This window comes from Sylvia atricapilla, chromosome 2 (genome assembly GCF_009819655.1).
Source record: "Sylvia atricapilla isolate bSylAtr1 chromosome 2, bSylAtr1.pri, whole genome shotgun sequence".
Taxonomy (NCBI): domain Eukaryota; kingdom Metazoa; phylum Chordata; class Aves; order Passeriformes; family Sylviidae; genus Sylvia; species Sylvia atricapilla.
In genome coordinates this window covers 37006142-37025611 of record NC_089141.1, presented here as the reverse complement: position 1 = coordinate 37025611, position 19470 = coordinate 37006142, and the positions used below count along the sequence as shown (strand labels likewise).

The window sequence follows — 19470 nt, the reverse complement described above, 5'->3', positions numbered from 1 at the left end:
AAGTTATGCCTTGGTTTGCTCTTGCTCAAAATTCAGCACATCAACATGGTCAAGTTATGGCCACCATTATCTAAATGACATCATCTAAACACAATCTCTCCAGGATTGTGGAGAAATGCCTCACCCTTATACCAGCACCAGATAAACATCAAATTCTATTTATTCTCCAGTCCCTTACTTCAACACAGAAGGATGTAATTCATACTCTACGTGACTTTGAAAGACCAAGGTGAAGCCAGTGAAAATAGAACAAACTGAGTTTTACTAGAGTGAAACTGATCGAAAGAGAGGTGATCTTCAAATAGTGATAATGAACATTACCTACATGCAGCCTTGTACCCTCCTGCTATTAGACTGTATATACCTGAGGCACTGAAGATAAAAGATTTTAACTTGCATATACAAAGGGCAAGGTAAACTACACATTTTATCAACTATTAGGTCTTTCAAATAACAGGGACGAGAGCTCCCAAATGAACTGCTGAAAACATCATGCAAGTCATCTAGTAATCATGATCCAGCCTACAAGATACACAAAAAAACTTTTGTATATGAAACATCACTTCAGAATCTCACAAGACCAGAAAGCTCTCAGTGTTTCAAAAAGAGATTAGATGTTAACTCCGTTGGTCTCTTTTGTCTGAAATTCACTCTTTCTATGAAATTCAACACCACACAAAGAGCCAGAATCAGGATTAAGGATCTCATAAACCCCATTTAATTCCTTAAAAAGGCTTCTGTGCAGAAATAAATTCCAGTCTCTGAGAAAAGTTGTACTATTCACAAAAGCATGAGGGAAGGCGGGGGGGCTTTAGAATTACTATGAAATCTCTGTGCTCCAGGAAACTTTTAAAACTTTTTTTTGAAACATACTTCTTATGTTCTTTAAAAGAGGCATTGAAAACGGAATCTTAAAATGTTTTCTCTTAAAAAATTATAACTATTAAAGTCAATTTCTCTGTTGCCACTGACTACAGAGTGATTACAACAAAATGGCAAGAATCAGGTCAAAGTCAGCCAGCAGCTACAAAGGCTTTTGGGAGGGCTTACCATTTGCAGGGATTCTCCCTAAAATTAGGCAAATGGTCTTCCATTAACAAAGAAATAGGAAACAGGGAAATGCAAGATAGTGAATCCTCTGTAACATGTTCTTCATGTACCCTGCAGGAGGTTGAGTTCAAGGAAGACAGAGAGAAAGAATAAAAGGACAAAAAATGAAAAGATGACCTTATATTCAATTAATACACTTCAGGTATAGTCTTACTTGGGGACCACCCTACGAGTGCTAGCAGCCCTCTCTGGTGATAAAACTCTTATTGTGTGGTTATATCTCTATTTAGTGCATGCCATAAATGGACTGAGCAGTGGACTTGGTGAAGGGATGGGGAGTCCCTGGTGATGTAAGCTGGCGATCAGCAAAAAGTCCCTTCTAAGGAACTGCAGTGCTGAAATTTTATTTCAAAAGCATTAAAGCTCAATGCCATGGGTGCCACTGCCTAAACCTCTTGTCAAACTCAGAAGTGGCTTGCCACTTCTGCTCTAACACACTGTTGAGCTATTGCAACCTGTCAGAGAGCAAGAGCAACTTTGATGCCTGTGCCAGTCCCAGCCAGGCTGAACCTCTGTGTAAGTTTTAAAAGTCAAAAAGAGATTTCTAAGTTGTTTTATTTGTTTTGGTTTTTTGGGTTTTTTTATTCTTTTTTCCAGTTGGGGTAAATTCCAACACTGCTATCTGGGCATGAGCCAGCCTAATGCTCAGTATGCCTGGGAGTCATGGGGGCCTTTGTAAGTGCTGCACTGCTGCAGGAAACAGTCCCTGGGAACTGCAGGCTCTGAGCTTCCCATTGCTTACCTTAGGGAAAGGAGAATACCCCAGGCAGGAAGGGTCTGTTTTGAGGAAGGAATGTGCATATAACCCTGTACATCACTGAACCCCAGAAGAGCTAAAGCTCCAGAGAAACTGCAATGTGAACAGAGCAACAGCCGGACAACTAACAATAGCTGGAAAGCAGCAGAGCAAATACTCAGTGACTAAAGCAGCCAGCAACAGAAGAAGCTACTGGGGGCTGCCACTTAAAATAAAGGTTTCAATGTAATAATTTCTCTGTTATCTAAAATCACATGGGACCAGAATACCCCAGTAAAATACAAAACTCTGTACTGGGGAGATGCTGCTGCCATGACATGGCATAGTAACTGCCTCAGGAACTGAGTAACAAACACGGGAAAAAATGCTATGGTACACAAGAAAATCAACTGCATTCATTTTCCATCAGACAAATGAGTTTGCTTAATGTGTACAGAACATATTAAGATACTTAGAGAGGACTTTTGAGGAAAACTTGTATGTTTGGAAAACTTCTGTCTTTTGACTGAATTCTGCTACTTAAATCTAAGGTCAGCCATGACCCCATGCTACAGACACCCCTAGGACAGGGCTCACCTGAAAAATCATCAGAAGAAATCAGGATATAAGCACTGTGAATAGTAAATCTTCTGCTGTCCTTCAATACTGTCAGAAGCCAGCATCCATAACTGAAACTCCTCATGTCATTGAGGTAGGAAAAAATGTATTTACTAGATATTTTCTTCAGTTATATACAGTATTTTCATTGTAAGTACATTATTTCCGTCAGCTGTACTATAGGAGTAAAACTACCAGGATTCCTTCATGCCTTTTGTCACAAGGTGGCGACGTTGGAAGCAAGAAATGTGATGGAGACCAGGAACAGAGCAGCACCCTGAAATGCTGACTTCCACCACACTTTGGAGAAAATAATAAATCATGGGTAAATTCTGATCCGTATATTTATGTGAAAATTCACGTACTGACTTTGAACGTAAAGCAATTAAAAGAAATGTCAGCCCAGGACTACAAATCCCCTAAAGCAATATAATCCTTGAATTATAACCCTTTCAGTATAAACATTTTGGTACAAATTCAACACACGGGTGCACACCTTTTCACCATATCAAATTCATTATGTAAATAAGACGAGAAATAATTGTCATTCCTCTCCTTATGGTTTTGTAAACAGCTATTTAAAAAAAAATATGGAAGCAATTACAAGATCCTGGTAAAAGAGTATATATATATATATATATATATATATATATCTCAGAGTATAAATATATCAGCAGAATGCGTTCCAAGGTGACAGCAGGTTTTTTTGCCACAGACCAACAAAGCAGGGAAAATTTAAGACGTTAATCTTGCTATTAAAATGCACCTGTAAGCTTATTAGCTCTGTACAGAATCCAGCACCCTATTCAAAGACGCTTTGTGCAGAAAACCAGCAGAAGCTCATTATTCACAGAATCGTAGAATCGTTAAGGCTGGAAAAGACTTTAACATCATGAAGCATCACCACTGTGTTCACCACTAAAACCTTTCCTCAAGTGCTATATCCACACGTCTTTGGAATGTTTCCAGGGACGGTGACTCCCCCACTTCCCCGACACCTGTTTCAATGCTTGACCATCCTTTCAGGAAAGAATTTTTTTCCTAAAGTACGACCTAAACCTCCCCTGGAGCAATTTGAGGCTATTTCCTCTTATCATATCCTTGCTACGCCCTCCTTTCAGGCAGTTGTAGAGAACGACACGGGCCCCCGAGCTCACTTTTCTCCAGGTTAAACACCCCCAGCTCTCCTCGCAAACCCACCGGGTTTGTTCCCAGGGCTGCTGAGAAAGCCGCTGCCAGCCCCGCTAGGGAGATGCCGTACCCCACAAGCCCACGCAGGCTTTTTTCGGGAACGCACCGAGGACAGGCACAAACAATTAAACCACCACACGATAGCGCTGCATGAAACCTCCGGGTGATGCACCGGGAACCACGGAGACGGGACTCGAACTCGCTACCTCCAGTTCGCCAGCCACCGATCACACAACCACAACCCTCCTCCCAACCCCCACCGCGGCGTGACTCCACTTCCGTAAACATCGCGGCGAGATGAGTGACAGGCGCGACGACCAATCGTGACGCGCGGAGCGGTGGAGGGGGCGGGAGCCCGCGCGCGGCCGCCGGGGAAGCGCGCGGCGGGAAACGGCGGGAAACGGCGGCGCACGAGGCGGGGGTGCCCGGCCCCACAACGGCCCCGGAGCCGCCTGGAGCCGGGAGACGGCCACGGGAGCGGCGCCCCAGAGCTGATTCCCTCCCAGCTGGGTCAGCTCTGGCCCCTCGGCAAGCTGCTGTGCGTGCTGAGTTTTGTTTGGTGCTGCTTTCCGCGTGAGTCTCTTAATGGTGCTGCTAAGCCATAAGCATATGGAGCAAAATGTGTAGGCTCGTGTGCTTTTTTTTAACTCTTTGAATGGCACAATGTACTAAGTGCTTTGTTCTATCAGTTTATATTTAGGTGTGTCGCTACAGCCTTCCGATGGGGATAAAACCGGCTGTCAGAAGATACGAAACGAGAAAGCAGACCGCAGGGAGAGAAGTGCCGTCATGCAAATCCCGAGTCGATTGGAGACGCACCCGGAGGGCGCTCATACTGCCTGACAGCAATGACGAGTCCTCAGCCACCTCTGGGGAGGAGGAGGAGGAGTCTGCCACCTCAGAAAGTGAAATAGATGTAAAAGATCAAACGCCCGCCAAGAGCGGTCTTTCAGATCAGCAGGAGAAGGACCGCAGTGGGGAAGTCACAGATGGTGACGATGAGTGCGTTGTGCCTGGGAAGCGTAAGAGCTGGAGCTCCTCTGTCATATATGACAGTGATGAAAGTGAGGGCAGTGACATTCTTGTTAGAAAGGTTTCTGCCAAACGCCGCTGTATAGTGGATGACGATGAGAGTTCTGAAGAACGGCAGCCTGATAAAACATGCCCTACAGAGGATGTTTCTACTAGCAGGAAACAAAAAGTGCTTGCAAAATTGAAAGAACTCGTTAGACAAAGTGCAGCGCGGAGGTCCTGCAGCAGTGCAGATTGTGAGGTCAGGGTTTTATCTTTAAAATTTAATTGGAGAAAAAATTTAATGTGAGAAAAGGTTAAGAGATGCAAATCAGTGGGATTTTTTAGGTTTGAATGCATGACTAATTAGTAGTTCTGTAATATTTTAACATCACATTAACTGGATAGCTACTGACTGCTGAAAATCTGTCAAATTGTTTGTATCAGGAAGCAGAATGCCTGCTGAAGTGTCTTGTAGATCTCATGTTAGTTTAATTCCTAGAAGCAGAGTGAAGAGAGGTACATGGAAATAGCTAATTTAAAGCTGAAAGTAACTGTCAGCTAGTACAGAATGATGTATTTTTGGAAGTGCATGCTTTCTTGGTACTTGAACAAATGGTGTTATTAGGTCAAAAATCTTAGCTGCTGTATGTAGTATTTTGTCTGTGCAAATACTGAAAATTCTTCTGTTTGAAATACTTTTTAAAATTTAATTAGGATTCTAATAGTGAAGCACCAACAGAAGAGGAACCACTCTGTCCATTGCCCCTCATACCATCAGAAGGTAGTGAAGCTGACAGTAGCAGCATAAAAGATTTTGTAGTAGAGGAAGAGGAATACGATGATGGTGGTGATGATGATGACATTGACAACACAGAGCATGCAAAGAGTGAAAATCAGCCACATCAAAAGCAACCAAATCCATCAAACAGCGAGCTGCTGGCACACTACATCCCACAGTGTAAGATCAAAATTAATGATAATTTTTCCTTATAACTAGCTCGTTACACTGTATTAAAAGTTAATGGGCTGAATACAAAGGCTAAGGAAAAGCATATGATATTTAAAAGCAGATATCTAAAAGGTTTAATTTATTATGAAAGCATTCTGCTTTCCACAGAAAGCTTCTGCAGTCTTTTGGTATCTAAGTAAAGAGAGGGTAAAAGTTGCGGGGAGAAAGCTAAACCTTATTGCACAGTTTTTATTTCAGTTGGTCTGATTTAGGATGAAGTAGGCTGCCTATGATGCATTCATTCCTGTGGAGACCTGACAGCATCATCCTTCATCCTGCATTCTTGTGGTTTATGCTAAGAGCAACTATGTTAATCTACCCAAATTCTGTTCTTGCTATGAGTTTGGGGCTTGGGATTTTATTTTTTGGGGGTTGTTGTTTGGTTTTTTGTTTAGTTGGTTTTTTTTTTTGTTTGTTTTATTTGGGATTTTTTTAAATGTATTTTTATTCTGTGGTGGTAAGACTTGGGATCAGAGATCTGGAGGGGTTTCTGACTTCACTGGCCAATCTCGGCCAAATTACACCGAGCAAGAAAACTCTTCAAGTTGTTCTTTTATGAAGACCAGTTTCTGGATGGAGCAGAGAGGTTTGAAGCAGAACCTTGTGTGAGTTATTTTCTTCCATATTTTGTTGTTCAGGAGTAGGTATGTAGTGACTGGACAGTCAGTGCTAGTGCAGGTAGTCACAAGCATTTGTGGTATTTCTTCCCCACTGAAGACCTCAGCAGAACTATATTTGAAAGAAAGAAAAAATGAACAACCAAAACACAACCAAAAAACCCATGACCACATCATAAGCCTGGCCTTCTCTGATTTATATTATTTTCTGCTATTTGTAGAACAAATTATTCACTTCTCTTAGTAGTTGTAGTTCTTACTGTGGACTCGTCTTGCTGGAAGCACATGTGACTTTAGAATGCTAAAAATCTGTAGGATCATTAGGATGAGAAACACAAAGGCAAAATCCTGTGGGTGTGGATGTTGTGCGTTGAAATTATTTCTAAATTTATATTTAAATAACTTTTAAATTCTAAACTTACAATACTGGAGAAAAAGAATTCTTCTTATAGGGCTTCTAACATGGCTTACTTTCTTTTGGATTTTTTTTCCTTCTTTTAGTAAATTTTGGTTGTATTGCTTTCTTCCCAGTATCTCGCTGTGATCATTATGTACACTTCAAAAGAATAGTAAAGGCTTTCCTCATAAATGCAATCGATGACACTTTTCTGAGCTCATTATATGGTAAGTAAATTGCATTAAATAATATATTCATGCATTCAAAGTTGTACAAAGCCATTTATTCCAGGGAGAGGTGTTTATCCTGATCAGAGTATAGAACTGAGAGTCCTGAAGTCTGTGGTTTTCCTGCTATATAACTTTGAGAGGAGACTCTTTCTGGAAGTGACACAGTAATCTTGGAAAAATGTGTAGACTTAATTCTTGAGCACAGAAGGCTTGAAATGCCTTCTTGAGTAGGAATGTGTTTCTCTGTTACTAATCAGTAGTAACCTTTCCAACATGAAAACCATATTAGTTTCAAAGCAGATATCTCAATGAAAACATTTCAAGGTCAGCTGGTTTTTCAAAATCTCTTGTGCTTCACAACTTTTTTCCTTAGGAATTTGACAGATAATAAATGCTTTTAGTTATGGAGATGTCTCTATATCGGATTTTTTTTCTTTTTCTTTTTTTTTTTTTTGTTTTGTTTTGTTTTGTTTTGTTTTGTTTTGTTTTAACACATCAGATAAATAAGCTTGCGCTGCAGTCAGTACTTGTCTTATTCTTTCTGAGGAAGTGCTTTTTGGCATTTGGCCTAGTGGGGCTGAATAACAGCCTCACACATAGTTTCATAAACCCTGTAAAGATGGGATTAAGGAGAGGACTCTTCAGTGTCAGATTGTGGAAGGAGTCAGCAAAGTGCCAAGAGTGGAGGTTTTGGTGTCATCAGGAACTAAGAGGGAATGGAGAAACTGAAGTACACCACAGACCTCACAATAAAGGCTGTATACTCTTGGGGCTAAAAATGTCTTTTATCTACAGCTGCTAGTTCTTTCAGGTGTTTGGTTTGTTTTGTTTCAACAAGTAAAAACAAGCCTTTGAAAAGTAATAAGTAAACACTGCCAGATTAATGTTGTAATAGCTTCCTTCTATTTCAAATGATATCTGCTCAATAAAATGTAACAATTTACTGCCAAGTTGCTGGAAGTAAGTGAGCTCTGCGGATGAGCTGGAGGTTGTACATGAGCTGTATGAACATAGCCTAGCATTACAAAAATGTGTCTTTATAGCATAGAATGGATTGTTCTGAGTTAATGGAAGTGAATCTCTTAGTTTTGACTCAAGAGCAGCTACTATAGTATTGGAGTTCACAGTTGCTTTTTATGGGGAGAGATTTTGTTCTGTGCTCTAGCGCAGCCTTTTCAAGCTCATACTTCAGATGTGTGTATAAAGTGAATATGGAAGAACAGTTAATTGCAATCATGTTGGCTATACTGACATTGACCTCTTTTATATAGAAAGCTAGATGGTGGTCCTTCTCAGGTGTTCCTTTTTTTGGATAACAGCTTTGCTAGAAGGCATAGGGAGGTAGCTGAATTAGGTTTTATGTCTGTACACACTGAAGTTCCGGGGCAGTGTGCATTGGCCTGCATCTCGAGAAGTCCTGTTTAATTCCTGGGGTCCAACATGCATTTGGGAAACAGTAATAGTGGTAGTTTTATTCATCCTCATGCTTTTTTATTTATTTTGCTTGAGTAAGTATTTGAAAGTACTTATGCTGCCTAACTCAAGGCATGTGATTGTGCTACTGAAGTAAAGGTCAGTTTCTCTATGATCTGTATAAGTGACAAAGATTTCTGCTCTGAAGCAGCTCAGAGCAGTTTGGTTTTGTGGATTCCAACCACTTCCCTTATACATTTTGAACAACTTAGACTTGTTGAAAAGCACGACATTCTCCCACATGCTTCCTCCTTTTCCATTATTTTTGATGGAGTTGAGTGAGTGGATCTCTATTTGGGATGAGAGCTTTTGACTTGATTCTTGAGTTTTTTCATGTACCCCTTTTAAATAACAAAATATATCTCTTTATCAAGATGCATGGATTGCATGGATCATTTTTATGGGTAACACTAACAAATGTATCCAATATCAGTTTATTAAAATCATTCATAGCTCTTAGTATACAGAAGCATAATGTCCTTGAAAATTTTATCTAAAAGAACTTGTACAACATAGGGTGGTCAGTAAATTACTAATGGTTCTCACTGAGCAGATGGAACGAGACAAAAGAAGTATGCACAGGATATGCTGCTCTCACTTCATTACCTGGATGACCGCTTCATTCAGCCTCGTCTGGAGAACTTAATCTGTAGAAGCCGCTGGAAAGATCGATACAAGGTGTGGAGGTTCTACTTTAAATGCTGAAATTCTCCGTAAAGGTGCAACAATCACTGTGATTATATCTCCTTTTAAATAGCAGCTATTGTTCTTTAACTTGAATAATTTGTTTCTATGCTTATATAAATATTAGAAATACTTTTACATGGTGATAACCAGACAAACGTTCAGGTAGCAGAACAGAATCTCTTCTCAGCTACCTGAATGTGTCCCCTGCTAACTTCAGCAGATGACATTTGAGGATTTTTTTTGTCACTTGCCAAACGTTCCAGCAAAATTTTTTCCACCTCCCACAAACAGGTAAACAGTATGTTCAACATGAACTTTCTACTACTACTACTAATACTACAAAAAATTAAGTCAGTATAGTGCAGTTAGTTGTATGTATATTACTAGAAGACTATTAGTGTCATGGGTGTGATGATTTAATAATCACTGTAATAAGGAAACTCGGATCTCTTTCACTTTTCTTGGACTAATTTTGTGTGAGTACATGGTACTCACCAACCTGTTTGAGTCATCATTCAGTTTACAGAGACTCTTTAATGTTCTTTGGGATCTGTTTTTCAGGAGCGTGTGGATTGTTACCCATATGTTCACATAAGCTTGAAAAATACAGAAACGATGTCTTGTCAGGCCTGTGAAATGAAGCGGTGTTGTAGGTTCAGTGTGTTGCTCTCTGGAAGGCTATATAATAGCAAAACTTTGGAAGTGGATGACTTCATGTCAGGTGATAAACAGGTAATTTCAAACCGGTACTCTATTTTTAAGTTTTATTTTTAAGTTTTTCTTTTATCAAGACAATAAAACAGGTATTTTTCTAAGACCTTTGGTTTTGGCTGCATCACAATGACCCATGTGTTGTTTCCTCCCCACAGCCACCAGTTAATAGAAAAGCCCTTTGTACCTTTGTGCATGCCTATAATACCCTTAAGACTTCCCCAGCAGGAATCTTGCATTGAGTGGTGGTCAGAAATGTTGTACAAGTAACTTTCTGTATGACAGACAGTCATTGCCATTGAATGATTGTGTTCTCTGTTTTGTTGCAAGTAAGGTTTGTTCAACCTTGGGTTGCTAGGTTTGCTCATTCTGTGCCTGCTCTGCCTCTAGCACATGGAGGGTTCGTGTGCACCCCAACAGTTCTTGTTTGCTCTGGGTTCAAACATTGAGTGACACAGTGCAATGGTCATTTGAGCAGTCCAAGTGCAACCTTGTTGGAATTTACTGCTTCATTCTTTAGATTTTTTCCCATATCTGCTATTTCCCACATAGCTATTCACTCAGGAGAAATTATCTTGGCATCTCAGATTCACTGACACTTGAAGTTGCTGATCTTCTTTCAAGAAAACTTGTTTCTGCCTACATCAAGAAATTTTATTAGAGCCTTTTCCCCTTTACTGCATTATCAGAATTACTTGTCTAGAGAACAAACTAGAGAACACTTCCATTTAGATAGTCTTGCATCTATTTCTCTCTCAGTTGTCACTTGTCACTTCTAGAACATTTTGGATTTTTTTTGTTTTATTTTTTTGTTTGTTTTGGGGTTTTGTTTGGTTTTTTGTTACTAAATGGCATATTTCATGTTGTTACATAATGTTCCATTTAGGCAGTCATTTTTGGCGACTTGAGAAGTCACCTAAAATAATTTAATAATAGTCTAATACAATTTTATTTCACAGCTGAGCCTTTTGAAAAATTTGACTCTTCAAGAACTTGGGCATTTCTAATATTCAGAGATCTTCCCTTCAAATTTACAGCTACACATAATTGTTATGATTAGGTATGCATATGACCTTCAGTAATGCAATTCATGACCTCTTAGGATAAATTCAAAGCACATGATTTATCATGAATAATATATTGCTAGAGTTGTTTAGCAAGCTGATAGCCAAGTTCTGCCTTTGGTCCCGTTCAGGAAGGGACCATCAATACCATCAATAAAATGGTATTTTATTTGTGAGTATAAAAGGAGTTTTGGACACAGCTGAAGTTCCTCACAGTATTTGTTGAAAATTAAAAAGTTTAAGAACAAGGGGTTTTTTTATTATATTTGGTAATGAGATGTAATAGGATTTCTTAAGTAAAAATAAAATTAAGCCCTTGTCAAACAGGGAGTATGTCTTACTGAAGCTCAAACCTGTATTGTTTGGATGTTTGCAAATTCATTAACTTACAGATTTGAGAGGTCTCACTATGATTCTCATTTTGGCATTATACAGGGCTCTGCATGTAATGCAGGAGCTTTAAAATCTGTACCACTTTTTCTCATATTACAGACCCTTCTGAGCAGCAGTTGCTGATATTCTGTTTTGAAAAGTATGTATGTGCATGGTAGTCAAGAAAGCTAGGCTTTTCCAGCAATGCTTTTCCCCTTTTTAATCCTGCTTATTGCAGGAAAACAGTGAGTCCTCTGCAATTATCCCAGCACTGATACTTTACTCTGTAATAGTCATTCTTCCTTACATACAGATCACTAATTTAAAAATACACAGTTTTTCATGGGAAATGTGGGCCTTACCTAACCCGAAATAATTGGTGAACTAGCACAAGAATTTAATCTTTACTTACCTTTCAGCTTAACTTTGGAAATAACTCACTCGCTGCTGATCAAATGTTGTCCTGCATAAAGTGTTGGCTATTTTTCACTTTGGAAAAAACTTGAGATATCCTATGGAATACTGAACTAACTTGCTGGTTCATTTTTGTCCTCTTCATCTTAGCAGTACAAAATGAGAGCTTTTTTTACCCTGTGTACACCAGCATCTGGGGATGTCTGCTATGTCCCTGCTTAGTATAGCTCAGTGGCTGTTAAGCAGACTCAGGAGAGAGTGTAATTGAGCACCTTCCAGTCATTTTTGATAGTGCCTTGTAATGCAGCGTTTGTGTTCTTATGGTGACCTTCAGTTTAGACTGCTAAAAGACTGTTCTCAATTTGTCTTTAAAGCTCTGCTGGCAAAGCATTGAGCAACTTGTCCTGCCAATTTAGAAAAAAAATATAAAAGAAAAAAAGGCTCATGGAGCTACATAAAAAACACCGTTTCACAAGCTTAATTGACTGCTAGAGAAGGCAGTTAGCACTGACACATCAAATTGAATGGAAACACTGTAGTTGGACTATTTTCTGTAGATTTATTTGAAAATACCTGAGAAAAGTGGATGTGAAGAGAACAAAAACAGACATCCAACCTCCTTCTTCTGCATAAAACTTTTCTCTCATCTCTGAAGTACTCTGCTTTGCCAGTAGAAAGAGAAGAGAAACAGCTGTTCCAATTTTGCTTAGGCTTGCAGTGATTGTTCACTGTGTAGGTGCCAATTCTTATTTCCCCCCGATCAGGGAGAATCACAAGGTTTAGAGATATAAGTGTCCCCCACATTTCCTTGCTCCTTGTATCACCTAGGTTATAAATGGTTTTCTACTCTCAGTCTTGGTATTCTGTTTATAAACATGCTTAGAGGACATGGATTCAGTCACTGCATGTTGTGCTGTTGTCCAGCCATGCTCCTACATTCCATACAAAGTGATTTAACACAGCTTTGGCTGATAGGGCCAGCTTGAGTAGATAAGTTAAGCATTAACACAGAGGGACTGAGAACTGTGAGGGGGGAAAAATCAGAGTGAGTACAGTACTGAGATTCTTTCCAAAGCTGCATTCTGAAATAGCAGTCTAAAAATACAATATCTTTCTTGCTTAAAAACACAATACATAGTTGCATTTATATGATATTTAGCTATTTGCCTTTGGCATTTCTCCACGTCGCACATAAATAAGCTATGAAACTCACTGCCACAGGGTATTTTTGAAGGGAAAAATAGTATTTGGTCCCAAAATGGATTAGACAGGTTCTTGGGGAAAGTTCTTTCACACTATGGAACATGCTATTTGGGATGATACAGACGACCTTAACTCTTGGCTGCCAGAAAATGTGTGGTAATCTTACAATCATTCTAATGTTTGTGCTGGATCTTACACTAACTTCCTACATATCTCCTGCTGGCTGTTGTTACAGGGGAGAAAACTGGGCCATCAGTTTGATGCAAGATGGTATCTCCTATTTTGTATCACATAATGTTCCAAATGCCACACCTTATTACTTGGGATACTTGAAAAGTTGTGCAATGCTCTACAAAACACTGCAGCTCAATTCTTCATTGCTGCAGTGTTTGAAATGGTGCCTTCTGGAAATTTGAATTGATCAAGGCTAAGCATTAGTTGGTAGGTCTTGCAATTCAGAAGCACCTGCAGCACCAATCACAAGCCTTTTTCAGTTTTGGAGATATTAGAAAATGGAGCTGTATATAGGGACAACATATACATGATCAGTAGAGAATTAAAATAGAATAATTGGCATTTTTTATCTCAAAATGTTTAAAAATTCAGTTAATAACCACTTACTGGAGTTCAGATCAAAAGTTGTTTTAAGTGAGTGTGTCTCTTTTGACTTAACTAATATAATAATGATATCCGCTGAGCTGCTAGTTAATATATTTAAGAAATTAAGATATATTAATATAGTTAAGAAATTATATAACTAATACATATAAATTCTGTTTACATAATCTTGAAAAAATACACTTTTCTGTTACCTTCATATTCAGCAGATAGAGCTAGTACTAGGTTGCACAAGTAGGTCAGGTGTTTTGGGGAACTGCTCACAGATGCAAACATTTGGTCATGCATTCAGAAAATCTCCCTGAAAAGGTGGGTTGTAAGCTTTAATTAAAACTTACCTTCTTGTAATTTGAGAGTGTTCAGATTATTAGTAATAAAAAATATCACTTTTGTGGCTCAGAAGAAATAGTTTTGCAACTTAAAACTTGGTTGATTCTTATATGTATATATGATTATATTATGTATATGTGCATGTAATGTAAAACAGCAATGCAGTTATAGCTCTGCATTACTAATGCAGAGGACTTTAGCCATTTACATACTTGTTATGGAAAGGTGTGACAAGAGGTCAGTCCAAAACAATGTTGTCCTTGGAGGATAAGTTGATGAGGGTTTGTTTTTGTTTTTCAGAAGAACAAACTCCATTTCTTTACCTTTGTAGTAATTATGTTGCTTTTTAGAAAACCTGACTTCTAAAAACCAGCCAGATGTAGATTTCTTGTAGATTTCACCTGATACCCTTTTTCTCCATGGATTGAAGTAGTAATCAGTGCACCTGTGGTCATTTACAGAGGATAGATTCTTCTGACTTGCTATTGTATCTACTGGAACTGCTGTTCTGGTAGACGTGGAACAAAACATTCTCTTGTGAAATGCAGGATGTGCTTAAAGGCAGGTGAAAATTGAGTCTTGCTCCCTCCCTTCACCTCCAATGAGACATATTCGTTTTGAACATTTAGGATAGCCAGTGATTCTTGTAACCAATATATTACTCAATGTTTTCATGGTAGTGCTGATAGATGATAACATCTATTCTAATCCATGCTCTGGTTATGTAGTAACAGGCACATTTTACCATTTGTTTACCTATAACTAATGCTGTGAAAAAAATGTGAAATAAGACAATGCCATCTTTTCTGCGTGAAAATCATAGAAGTAAAACTGGTAGTAACTGAGAGATGCAGAGGCTTTATTTTCTGCAGCATCATAGTTTGGCTGTTCCTCTCAGACAGTTGCAGATTAATGTTTGTATTGTATAAAACCTAAAGTTCTGATATTTTTTTAAAATTCATCCTTTCCATTTCTTAAGTGCTGTGAGGCAAATGCCAATATGTGTTTATATGTATTATTTGAAGAAATATTGAACTGTTATTCAGTCTACAAAATGTTAACACTGTTATTTCGTCTCCCTAGGAAGTACTTACATATTAAGCAAAAGTAAGCAAATAATTCCTCTTCCTCTGCTTTCACAATATGATGGTTGTCTAAAGTGTTAGTGATTTTGTAACAAAGTTCCACCAGGAGATAGGAAAGATACACCCAATTACAAACATGATTGTGTTTGCAAGAAGACTGCACTGATAAACTGCCATTGCTTGGACTTGCTGTCTGCCTGCTTCCTCAAAAACCCTTCTGCTGTGGCTGTGAAAACTGCATGGGTTTGTGCTAATTTTATGCATGTAGTGTTCTTGTGTTCATTTCATTATTCCAAAAAATTTCCTGGACTGACTGGTTAAATCTTACTAAAGTAGCCCACCTATTCTGTGTATTGTAAAAATAATCGTGGTTCTATCCAAGGGAATGATTTGTTCTCTGGCCTAGGTTTTAAAGGTTGGCATGGTGTGTGCAGATCGTACAAGAGTTTATCACAACTTGAAGCACTTCAAGTACAAGTTATACATGGATTGCAGCTCCGTTGCTGAATTGGATGGTGTTGAGGATGAGCCAGTCAAAGACACTGTAGAGCGGCTTTTCAGCCACCTGGAAGAGAGTGGGTGGATTCAGAAGGTATGACTGGGTTATTCCCTGTATTCTTTTCCAACCAGATGAAAGTAAGTTCAGATAAAGTGTCTCATTTAGTGGATCAGTTCTGAGTTACTGGCCATTGATAACATAGCTCAGCCATTCCCCCATTTGGCTGACCCAGTGTGTCAAAGAGTGGTGTGCTGCTGTGCTCACATGGAGTTGGCATCAGCTTTTGACATGAAGCTTTTTGGCAGCTGTGTGATCTCTGGGCTAGGGTAGGCTGGCCCCTGTTTCATTTGAAAGCAGCAACACAACAAATTTGAGCTGTAAAGATGAGAAGAATGTACATGAGGCACAGCAAGAATATTTTAGAATTTTGTTTACGCTGAAGAACTTCAGATTGTTCAGAACCACTTCATTAATTATTTTAAGACAATGTGTAGTACAATTGCATTTAGTATGCTTTTAGATATAGTTTTTAAATTGTTATTGACATGCTTGGTCATATGTTGAACAACAAAAGGCAGTCTTTACATAATACAGTTATTAAATATTGATAAATGGTACAATTTTTGTTTCATTCACAGAGATACAATGATCTTGAAGATTACATGGAAGATGCAGACAGTTTTCAAGAAGAGAAAATTGATTAAGAGGTCATATAGCTCTTTGAAAGACATCTTTTAAAATGTGAATGGCCTACTTCATCTGCATGCACTTTATCTCTGTCTGGGCCTCGAAATTTCTATGTAGGCTGTTACACCTAAATTCATTTGCCTTTAAATTACTGTTTGATAATGTGCTGTATCTTTATTTCTCATCTGTGTCAATAAAAACTCAAAGTTTTACCAAATCAGTCCTTCCAAGCTTACTGCATTAATCACTTTAGGTTTCCTGCTTTCAGAAATATCAGTTCAATATCTATTTACTAGTGCAATAAACTTCCACCTATTTAGACTGAGCTGCATTGTAGAGAAGATAGGAGATGCTGAGATCTTTTGAAGTGGGTATATTTGCAAAGGTAAGGCTTTGTTATACAACAGCTTAGGACTTGCATCTTACCTTCCTTATTGCTCATTATGTACAAGCAAGTCCAGTCAGTTAGAATGATAGTTACAACAAACAGGACCCAAATGCAAAGATCTATTTCTCCTCTGAGGAATCAATATAGACAGTTGCAAGGCAACAGAGGAAATATTCTGCAGTCCTGACTGCATTGGCAGCACAGTAGTCATTCCTCTCTTGAGAAAGTAGGTGATGAGTCACAGTATGGGCGTCATACAGACTGAGTCTTCGCCATCTAAATGAACACATGGGCCCACATTGCTGTCTCTGATAAGCAGCTGGGGCAATTTACTGAGATTTTAAACATCAGCTTACATTGTGCAAACATAATAGCAGCAACTTGGAGTAACTACGGTCCTAAGAGAATGGGTTCATATGCCCATGCAAAATAAGGCAAGAATTCTTCCAGTGTAACTTAACAGAAAGTAGGAGTTGGTCAGAAACAGGATGCATGGCTTACCAGAATTGCATGAAACCCAAATCAGAGCAGATTTTCAAGGATTTAGAAAGGGTTAAGTATGGTACTGTCCATTCTGAAAAATTGGACAAGAATTGCAAATGTGCACTCACAGCCCAGAAAGCTGTGTCCTGGGCTGCATCCAAAGCAGCATGGCCAGCAGGCTGAGGGAGGTGATTCTGCCCTTCTGCTGAAACCCTACCTGGAGTGCTGCATCCAGCTCTAGGGTCCTGGCACAGGAAAGACTGGACATGCTGGAGCAAGTCCAGAGGAGGGTCACTAAATTGATCAGAGGGCTGGCTGTAGACAAGCTGAGAGAGTTGGTGTTGTTCAGTCTGGAGAAAGGAAGGCTCTGGAGGACCTTATTGCAACCTTTAAGTATTTAAAGGGAGCCTACAAGGAAGATGGAGAGAGACTTTTTTTACCAGGGCCTGTAGTGACAGGACAACAAGTTTTAAACTCAAAGAAGGGAGGTATAGATGGACAGAGGGAAGAAATTTTTTACTGTGAGGTTGGTGACGCACTGGCACAAGTTGCCTAGAGGTGTGGATGCCCCATCCCTGGAAGGGTGTTAAGGTTAGGTCAGGATGGAGCTTTGAGAAACATGATATACTGGAAGATTTCCCTGGCCATTATGATCCTTAAAGATCCCTTCCAACCCAAATTATTTGGTGTTTCTGTCCCTGTATTTTGGGCTGCATATAAAAAGAATCAGGTATAGCCTAAAATAAAAGGCAAGGCACAACATTTTGAATCCTTGATCTTGCAGTAAGCACATACTCTTACTAGTCTTTTGTGGCTGAGCTTAGTGGAAGATACTGTTAACACTCTGAATCCTGTTGGCAGCAAAACTAATGGAACCTGATTTCTCAGAGATTTATCCATAAGAAGTCACAACATTTATTTTGCCATTTTACTGGGAAGAGATATTGGGTAGGCTGATTGGGTAGGCTACTACTGCCAGGTATATTGCTTAACAGTAAACATCTCCTGCCTTTTTTCCATAGAGACTTCTTAGAGTCTTACATAGAGACCTTAGATTCATCATTTACTACCCTTTTTCGAGCATTCATTGTGAAAAATTAACTGCTTTTACATTTTTAAGGACTTGAAATTCAGCAATGTTTTAAAATCTATTAGGGTAAGTTAGTAGCATCAGTACTCCTTTGTACCACATACAGACACAAGATATACAAAACCAAGATGAAAATTCCCAGTAAACAGATTGAGACTTGCTCTCAAGTAAACTTATGTTGAAGATATTTTTTCCATATCTTACCTGTGAGTTAGACACATAAAATTCTGGGGTTTGGTATGTCTTATATCTATCTCCCAGGTTACCAAAGCTGAAGGTTTCCTTCTCTATTCCTTCTCCTCCCTCATCTCTGTTCTTCTGGGAATATTGGTGAGAACACACCCATTGACTTAAAAGTACTCAGGAATCCATCCTCCCTTTTAGTTATTGATGCCTGACTTCTTTCTGTTAACAAAATCTCTGTATTAGTTTCATTTGCTCCTCTGGAACATAACACGTATTTGATGTAACTTTATTCTTACAAAGGAAAACCATTTTGAAATGAGATCTGTACCATGTAATGGAGTATGTCCTCTTAGAGTCTTCCTGACTGGTCCTAATTTTCGCTACCATATGATTTTTCTGAAAACACTCATGACTATGATTTTTGCTTAAAAAAATTTTTGCTGTCAAAATGAATGGATGGTCTCTCCTTTTGCAGCATTAAAACAATTCACTACCAAAGTAAAGAGAAAGTTTGTGAAACTCTGGCTTGCTGATTACAGGTAATATTTCAAGAATACATACAGTTTGATTGAAAATTGAAATGGTCAGTTCTACTCATTTTTTCATATCCCAGACCTTGTTTCTCACCTCCTCTTCATTCACCTAAAAAGTGTGTGCTATCTGCAGCACATCTTTTCCAGATCATTGTTTTTTCTGTTGCTAGCAGGGATACAAAAGTATTCTGATGGAACTTCTTGGTAGAAAGTCCTTCCATAGGTTTATTAACCTTGGCTGTGGTATCACCAGTGAGAATAAGAAAATGTCTTAAATTGAAATCACTCATTTCTGTTTCAGTAAGAAACAGATATTTGATTTGGCAGGAGCTGATGTTTTTGTGTGTATTGTGTCTCTTAAACTCTGAAATGCCCCTTACTGAGATGGGAGGAAGTGATAATATTTTTGTGGCTGTTGTTCTACCTGAAGTGTTTCTACAAGACAGCAAATGTGAAGTGTCATTACCTCACTTTTACATTTGTCTTCACCACGGGAAGTTAAAAATTTGTTTAGAAGAATAAATATGTAAAAATTTAATCAAATTTTCCAGGTCTCTGCAAATGCTAGTACAGCATGAAGCACAAAGAAGACTCTTACTCCTGAGACTTTCTATATGTAGAAATAATCAGTAAGAACATTTCTAGCAGAAAAAAAATTGTGCAAATATCTGATGATGGGAGAACTTAGAAATCTCACCGGTCTTTCATGCTTTTTTTTTTTTTTT

At 38.8% G+C, this 19470-nt stretch overlaps 1 protein-coding gene across 4 annotated transcripts; it reads left to right on the top strand.

Annotated features, from left to right (window-relative positions):
* Positions 1 to 4165: 4165 nt before the first annotated feature.
* On the top strand, positions 4166 to 19401 carry CCDC82 (coiled-coil domain containing 82). 4 transcript variants are annotated; one of them, XM_066312948.1, is made up of 8 exons: positions 4166 to 4228; positions 4356 to 4928; positions 5384 to 5627; positions 6827 to 6919; positions 8949 to 9073; positions 9644 to 9814; positions 15286 to 15471; positions 16017 to 19401. In XM_066312948.1, exons 2-8 carry the CDS (start codon positions 4377 to 4379, stop codon positions 16080 to 16082), a joined length of 1437 nt encoding a protein of 478 aa, XP_066169045.1. In that variant the 5' UTR covers positions 4166 to 4228; positions 4356 to 4376; the 3' UTR covers positions 16083 to 19401. The 4 variants fall into 4 exon arrangements, with proteins under 4 accessions (XP_066169045.1, XP_066169047.1, XP_066169048.1 ...); XM_066312950.1 differs by lacking the exons at positions 15286 to 15471; positions 16017 to 19401 and adding an exon at positions 11293 to 12054; XM_066312951.1 differs by lacking the exons at positions 15286 to 15471; positions 16017 to 19401 and adding an exon at positions 10753 to 11284.
* The last annotated feature ends 69 nt before the right edge of the window (positions 19402 to 19470 follow it).